Raw genomic sequence first — 7447 nt, 5'->3', positions numbered from 1 at the left:
TTGTCATATTTTCATGCTATATATACAATATATATACAAATTGGATCCTCACATCATAGTATATAATGCCTAAGGATGGATGAACCTCAGAAGATTTGTTTTGTTTCATGTTTGTGCAAATATTTGTATCGGGTCAAATCTGTTTGTCACCATTTGGGGTCCCGATCACAGGGCTTTGTTTATTGTGTGTACTAAGATATTCTATATTCTGAAGTCTCTCTGGACTGTATCCAATATCTTTCATACCAATAAACTGTAAGTGATCTCAAGGTGACAGCAATATATATGTATGGCTATATGTAAACATGTGGTAGTCATTGGTAATATTGTGCTGTAGCATATTTATGCTAAGTAGAGATGAGCGAGTAGTTAAATACTCGATATTCGATATTCGTTTTCGAGTAGCCCCTCAATATTCGACTACTCAAATCGAATATCGAATCCTATTATACTCTATGGGGGAAAAAATGCTTGTTTCAGGGGTAGGCAACATTCGATTAAACTGAACTTACCAAGTCCAGGAGTAAGGGTTGGGCTGGATTCTCCTAGAAGTCTTCTCTGCACAACGTTCCCCGCGTCGTCATCCGGCAATGAATTCACTCTGCCAGGCATCGGACCTGTGCAGAGCCGACTGCGCATGCCCGCACTACAAAATAATGGCTGCTTACAGTCAAAGCGGCCATTTTCTTGTAGCGCGGGCATGTGCAGTCGGCTCTGCCCAGGCCCGATGCCTGGCAGAGTGAATTCAAAGCCGGAAGACGCCGCGGGGACACAGCGAGGAGAAGACTTCTCAAGGTAGGAGAAGAACCAGCATTGATTGGCCGACTGTATAGCATTCAGACAATCAACGCTGGTTCTGGATCATATTTTTCCATTCGAACAGTGAGTGCTACTCGATCGATTACGAGTATTTTGAATACCATAGTATTCGAGTGAATACCTACTCGATCGAATACTACTTGCTCATCTCTAATGCTAAGTAAAGTAAAAAAAAAAAAAAAAAAAACCCTCTACAAAAATTATCAGTTTTTGTTGGCAGCCATTTTGGGTGACATACAGAAGAATCCCAAAAGTTTCAGATTCACAAGAGTCCAAAATTTGTAATACATTTAATTAATGACAAATCTTTTTGATTATCTCTAATTTTTACCATAGAAGTAATTGTGAAAATGAGGATATAATGAGAAATAGTTACAATAAATCCATTCATAGGGAAAAATAGCATAGTATTGTGCTAGCCTGAAAAAAAGCAAAAAAACAAAACATGGAATATTTGATAGTTGTCTGGCAAAAATATTGTAGTTATGACACATTTATTGGTTAACCAAAAAAAATAAATTACCTTTGCAAGCTTTAAAATTACACGGCTCCTTCTTTGGGATTCTAAATGAGTGACTGAGAACACAACACATTAGCAAGATACAACACAAAGCCATAGTTCATGAGGTGATATAAGGCATAAGACAAGGCTATAAAACTATGGTTATAAGGGTGAAGAGTTGGGGGGTTGGGAGTTTGAAGCCATCTGGAATCAGCCTGATAGAGAATGGTGTCCATGTAAGGGCTTCACATCACTGCAAAGCTGAACCCCTTGAAGTCATTTGGTGGGACAAAATGTAATATCTTTAGATAGAACTCTTACATCCACTGTACTTGGCTCTTACTGAGAGATGTTCATAACAGATGGTGGTATATCTAAATTATTCTGGGGCTTTCTATTTGGTCATTGAGGCTTTCTCTGCCCCTAAGTCTATCCAACCCCCCCCCCCCCCCCAGAGCTCCTCACCCTATAATCTCAGTTTTATTACCCTCCGTTACCTGGCTAATGTATCACATCATGTACTATGACGTTGTGTAGTATCTCACTAATTGTGTGCTCTTTGTCATTCACTTAGAAATGCCTGATATTGGAGACTCTCTATGCTTTGTAAGATAAGATAAAATAAGATAATCCTTTAATAGTCCCCCAATGGGGAAATTTCAGTGATACAGTTTCATAGATGGTACAGTAGTATATAACAAGAGAGGAAACACATACAAGCTCATGGCAGATAGAGAAATCCTAGGAATCATAGCAACTAAAAAAAGAAAGAAACACAGACACACTGCAGGATCATTTAGTTCTCTGTGTGAAGTGCTGTTAATAATACAGCCCGACTGTGGTTGGAGGACATGAGGAGGGGGTCACAGCGTGTAGATATAACAGACAGGAACGTTTTTTTTTTGTTTTGTTTTGTTTTGTTTTTTTGCAGAGGTGGGGGACATATGCATCATAAGCATCATGATAACATGTGGCAGTTCCTTTGGTAGGTGGTGAGATCTCCTGCTCACAGCTGATAGTTCGGTATCTTGCATCAGCACTATTGTCCATTAAGCACAAAAAATGCCCCAATGTCCTTCATCACAAGCCCTCCTCCTCCTTTCTTCTTTCCATTGTGTTCTACTGCCCAAAGAAGCCTGAAGCCATCCAGGTAGACAGGGTGCTGCTCTCTTTCCAAGCTTCCACAAACTCATGGGGTAGGTGGGTGATGGTTCCCAGGCTGTAACAGAGTCCCATGTGTCCGCAGTAAAAGAAAGAAATACCAGTCATGCTGTAGCATCTACACACATCAGCAATAGATGCTAAAAATCATCTCCTTGAAAGAAGAAGTCCACACTTCCATGTAGGTTTCTCCTCCATGCCATATGGTGTCCATGCTGTCCTTAACTCCTGGGGGATGGTAACAGGCACATGTGCACACAGGAAAACTCCAGCTGCATCAGGTCCTGAGTCTTGTCCATGCTTAACAATAGAAACAAAAGGGAAAAAAAGTATTCCACAGGGTCTTCCATTCGATTTATAGCTGCTAATTCATAGTGCTAGTTTGCTTGGTTAGAGGATTCTTGAATATACAGACAAAAAGAATGAAAAGGAAGATAAAGGTTGTTCTCAGCTTGGAGCTCTGTATCAAGGCAGCCACTCAATGCAGCGCCATAAGCCTGTACTTGTAATATTGCTGGTTATACCTCCAATTATTTTGACTAAAAAGTATGAAATCTTAAATAATTCCTTGTAAAATCGATCATAGTAACAGTCATTCAAGTTTCCCATTGATAACATTATTTTTCTTTTCCCTACAGACAGTGAAGTCTGCCATAAGTGTCCCACCGATCACTGGCCAGATGAGAGAAAAGTGAAATGTCTTCTGAAACCATATGAGTTTCTATCTTATAAATCAGACAGCCTAGCCCTAATATTTTCCACATTAGCTTTGTTATTTTCTGCGTTCAGGTGTTCTATCCTGATATTGTTTATTTTACACTGGGACTCTCCTATTGTGAAAGCCAATAACCGGACTGTCAGCGTCACTCTCCTGGTCTCCATCCTGCTGAGCTTCCTTGGTGTCTTCTTGTTCCTTGGCCGTCCTGTGGATATAACCTGCATGCTGAGACAGACCTCATTTTCCTTCTTCTTTTCTATAGCTGTCTCTTCTGTACTCTCTAAGACTATCACGGTCTACATCGCTTTTAAAGCCACCAAACCCAGAAGTCCATGGAGAAAGCTGGTGGGACACAAACTGACTAATTATATTGTCCTGATATTTTCTGCTATCCAAGCTCTGATCTGTGTTATTTGGTTAGTCACTTCTCCACCATATCAGGAATTTGACCTCATTTCTTATGTTGGGAAGATCATCATCCAGTGTAATGAAGGCTCAGTCATTGCCTTCTACTCTGTAATAGGTTATCTGGGGTTCCTGGTCGCTGTCAGCTTTCTTCTGGCTTTCATGGTGAGGACATTACCGGACAGTTTTAATGAGGCCAAGTACATCACCTTCAGCATGCTGCTGTTCTGTAGTGTCTGGATGTCCATGATCCCGGCTTATCTGAGCACCAGAGGGAAATACATGGTGGCCGTGGAGATATTCGCCATATTAGCATCATGTGCTGGAATATTAGTCTGTATTTTTTTACCAAAATGTTACATTATGATCCTAAAGCCTGAATTAAATAATAGAAAACAAGTTATGCAAAAAACAAGTTTCTAAAATAGCGCAAATGTAGTTATGTAGTTGTTAACGTATGTTATGAAATATAAAAAAAAAACAAATTTGAGGAGTCTTCAGTAGTGGATCCTTTTTTTAATGGCTAATAGAGATGAGCGAGTAGGTGTTCGATCGAATACTACGGAATTCGAAATACTCGTACTCGATTGAACACTACTAGCTGTTCGAAGTTTAATGTTCGATGCAGAACCAGTGTTGATTGGTAGAATGCTATACATTCTGCCAATCAACGCTGGTTCTTCTCTTACCTTTCCGAAGTCTTCTCCCGGCGCAGGGTCCCCGCGTCCTCTTCCGGGTGGAATTCACTCTGCCTAGGCATCCGGCCTAGGCAGAGCCGACTGTGCATGCACGGGCATGCACGCGCATACACGCGCATGCGCAGTCTGCTCTGCTCAGGCGTCGGGCCTGGGCAGAGCCGCCCACGCATGCGCAGTCGGCTCTGCCTAGGCCGGATGCCTAGGCAGAGTGAATTCCACCCGGAAGAGGACGCGGGGACCCTGCGCCGGGAGAAGACTTCAAGCAGAATCCAGCCCGACCGTCACTCGTGGACTTGGTAAGTATGATTTTATCGAATGTTGCCTACACCTGAAACGAGCATTTCCCCCCATAGTCTATAATGGGGTTCGAAATCCGTTCGAACAGTCGAACAGTGTGCGGCTGTTCGAATCGGATTTGGACCCTCGGACACTTTAGTGTTCGCTCATCTCTAATAGCTAACTAAAAATGATGACATGTTGCGAGCTTTAGGGATTACTAATAAGGTCCCTTCATCAGGCTGGTATAACACAATATCTGAAGGCAAGCACATTATACAGGAATAGAGTGTTAGATGCAAAGTTGATGGAAGGCAGTACAAGCAAATAAACAGTTAAAAAAAAACATATATATCAGTTCACAGGAAGGTTCTCTGAGTTTATGGTTCCTTTGATCAGCCACGTGGTGTCTAGTTGATGTAAAACGACATGAAACCCTGTGATTGGTTTAGCCCCCTTTGGAGTGTGTCAAAGGTCATCATGAGTTTATATTCCCATATCCTTCTATGTTTTCTGCTTTTGAAATTTCCTCTTAGTATTAGGATCTTCATATCCTGGGTCATATTATGATTTTCATTGCAGAAGTGTTTTGGCACAGGGAGGTCCATTCTCTGTTCTCTAATCGTATGTCTGAGTGAGTCCATCCTCATCCTAAGTGTCTGTCCTGTCTCCCCCACATACAGGACCCAGGACACTTGCTACATATTATTAAATACACCACATTAGGTGTGCTGCAGGTGAAGGTACCTGGGATCTTGTAGTCCTGATCGGAGTTGGAGATCTTTATTCTATATGTTTTTTTGAACTGTTTATTTGCTTGTACTGCTTTGACTCAATTTTGCATCTAACACTCTAGTCCTGTATAATGTGCTTGTCTTCAGATATTGTGTTTTACCAGCCTGATGAAGGGACCTTTTTAGTAGTTCCGAATAGAGATGAGCGAGTAGTACTCAATCGAGTAGGAATTTGATCAAATATTACAGTATTCTAAATATTCATACTCAATTGAATACCACACAGTAAACACAGTAAAAATGTTATTCCCCTCCCACCTTTCCTGGTACCAGGGGAGGTGGGACAGGAACTAGGACAACGTAGGCATTGCAAAGAAAAAAGAAAAAAGTCATTGGCTGGCTAAATCAGGTGACCTCCACTCTATAAGAATAGTGGGTGTCAGATTTGGGTCAGATGTGACTGTGAATTAGACAGGGATAGACATTCTGCCAGGGATAGCTAAAAATTAGAGATGAGTAAGTACTATTTGAAAGTCCCGTTTCGAATAGCATGCACCCATAGGAATAAATGGACGCAGCCCGCACGCAGGGGGTTAAGTGGCCGGCCGCCGGCAAAGTCTGTGTGCCGGCCGCTACCATTCATTCCTATGGGTGCGTGCTATTAGAAACAGTCGTTTTGAATAGTACTCGCTCATCTCGACTAAAAATTAGAATTATTTAAGTAGGAATCTTACACTAACAACTCTTATAAGATCTAAACTTAGATCTACCACTGCTTGAAGATTGTATATACACCATATGTATATATACACCGTCTGTATATACACCATCACTATATACAATCTTTTTGCAACTAATTTTCCCAAAAGCTCTTGTTAGGACTCCAATTCCCTACCACCTTTTCCCCCAATCTACCTTTCCCATTTCTTGTTATATACCTGTTTTGAGCTCAGTATATACTTCTAACATACAGAAATTTCCCCCTTGCTATGCTATCTGTGGTTGTCATGGGCAATGTGATTTAAAGGGGTGCATGCTAATATTTCTTTAGCTTAACATTTGTCTTTCTGTCCATACTAATGTAGAGGAAAGAAGGTTTCCAAGTATTTTTCCACTTTCCATAGAGATTCTATTGAGTTTGGAGTGTCTAGTTGATAGGCTGTGATAGTGACGTAATACTAGGAATTCGGTGTGTTAGATGCCCCCAGACATGCTTCCCCTGCTGTCCCAGTTGCATTTCAGAGGAGTTGGCATCATTTCCTGAGGTGTCATAGTGGACTTGGTGACTCCAATTAGTTGAATTTTGATTTCCCTGAAACAAGCATTTTTTTTTTACCATAGACTATGATGAGATTCGATATTTGATCGAATAGTCGAATATTGAGGTTCTACTTGAAACGAATATTGAATATTTCACTACTCACTCATCTCCAGTTCCGAAAGCTTGCAACATGTCATCATTTTTAGTTAGCCATTTAAAAACGTATGAACAACTAGCTAGCACGGTACAAAGATAGAAAGATCGGATTCTGATCGGCGATCGAGAAAATTTCACTATCGCGATCGAAATTCCGAACACGATCTTTTTAGGTGGGATCGAGATCGGTGATTATTTCCCACAATGCTTTGCTACTGGCCAAGAATTGTGGGAAAAGCTAACAATGTTAGCCTTCACACTGAGTATACATTCCGTTCATTCTGAGCGGAGTGTATACTCAGTGTGAAGGTTCCGCTGCGGTTCCATAGGAATGAATGGAAGCAGCCGGCACACAGCCTTAACCCGCTGCGCGCCGGCTGCATCCATTCATTCTAATGGGAGACTAGCTAACATCTCTAGTAGCTAGTTACCTGCAGAGATGGCTGGTCCTGTGCCCGGTGCTCTCGTTCTTTTTTGCCTCACTGCCCCCGCTTCCCAGGTTAGTGTTAAAGAGCTAGGAAGAAGGTGGGGCTTGTGGCTTAGGAGAGTGTGGGCAGGTACTGGGAGGGGAAACGTCACGTCTCCCCGCCCTGTACCCGCCAACAGGGGGCAGCGAGGCGAAGAAGAACGAGAACACCGGGCAACGGACCAGCCATCTCTGCAGGTAAGTGGACACCAGGGGAGACTAAGTAACCAGAGGATTAAAAAAAAAAAAAA

At 41.9% G+C, this 7447-nt stretch overlaps 1 protein-coding gene across 1 annotated transcript; it reads left to right on the top strand.

Annotated features, from left to right (window-relative positions):
• Window positions 1–1479: 1479 nt before the first annotated feature.
• On the top strand, window positions 1480–4028 carry LOC142211836 (vomeronasal type-2 receptor 26-like). The gene is made up of 3 exons (XM_075280450.1): window positions 1480–1557; window positions 3121–3173; window positions 3272–4028. The coding sequence occupies exons 1-3, from the start codon at window positions 1480–1482 to the stop codon at window positions 4026–4028; spliced, it is 888 nt and encodes a 295-aa protein (XP_075136551.1).
• Window positions 4029–7447: the final 3419 nt, after the last annotated feature.

Source organism: Leptodactylus fuscus, chromosome 1, assembly GCF_031893055.1.
Source record: "Leptodactylus fuscus isolate aLepFus1 chromosome 1, aLepFus1.hap2, whole genome shotgun sequence".
NCBI classification, from domain to species: Eukaryota; Metazoa; Chordata; class Amphibia; order Anura; family Leptodactylidae; genus Leptodactylus; species Leptodactylus fuscus.
Note: the sequence above shows the minus strand (reverse complement) of the source record. Positions and strands in the feature narration are given on the sequence as shown.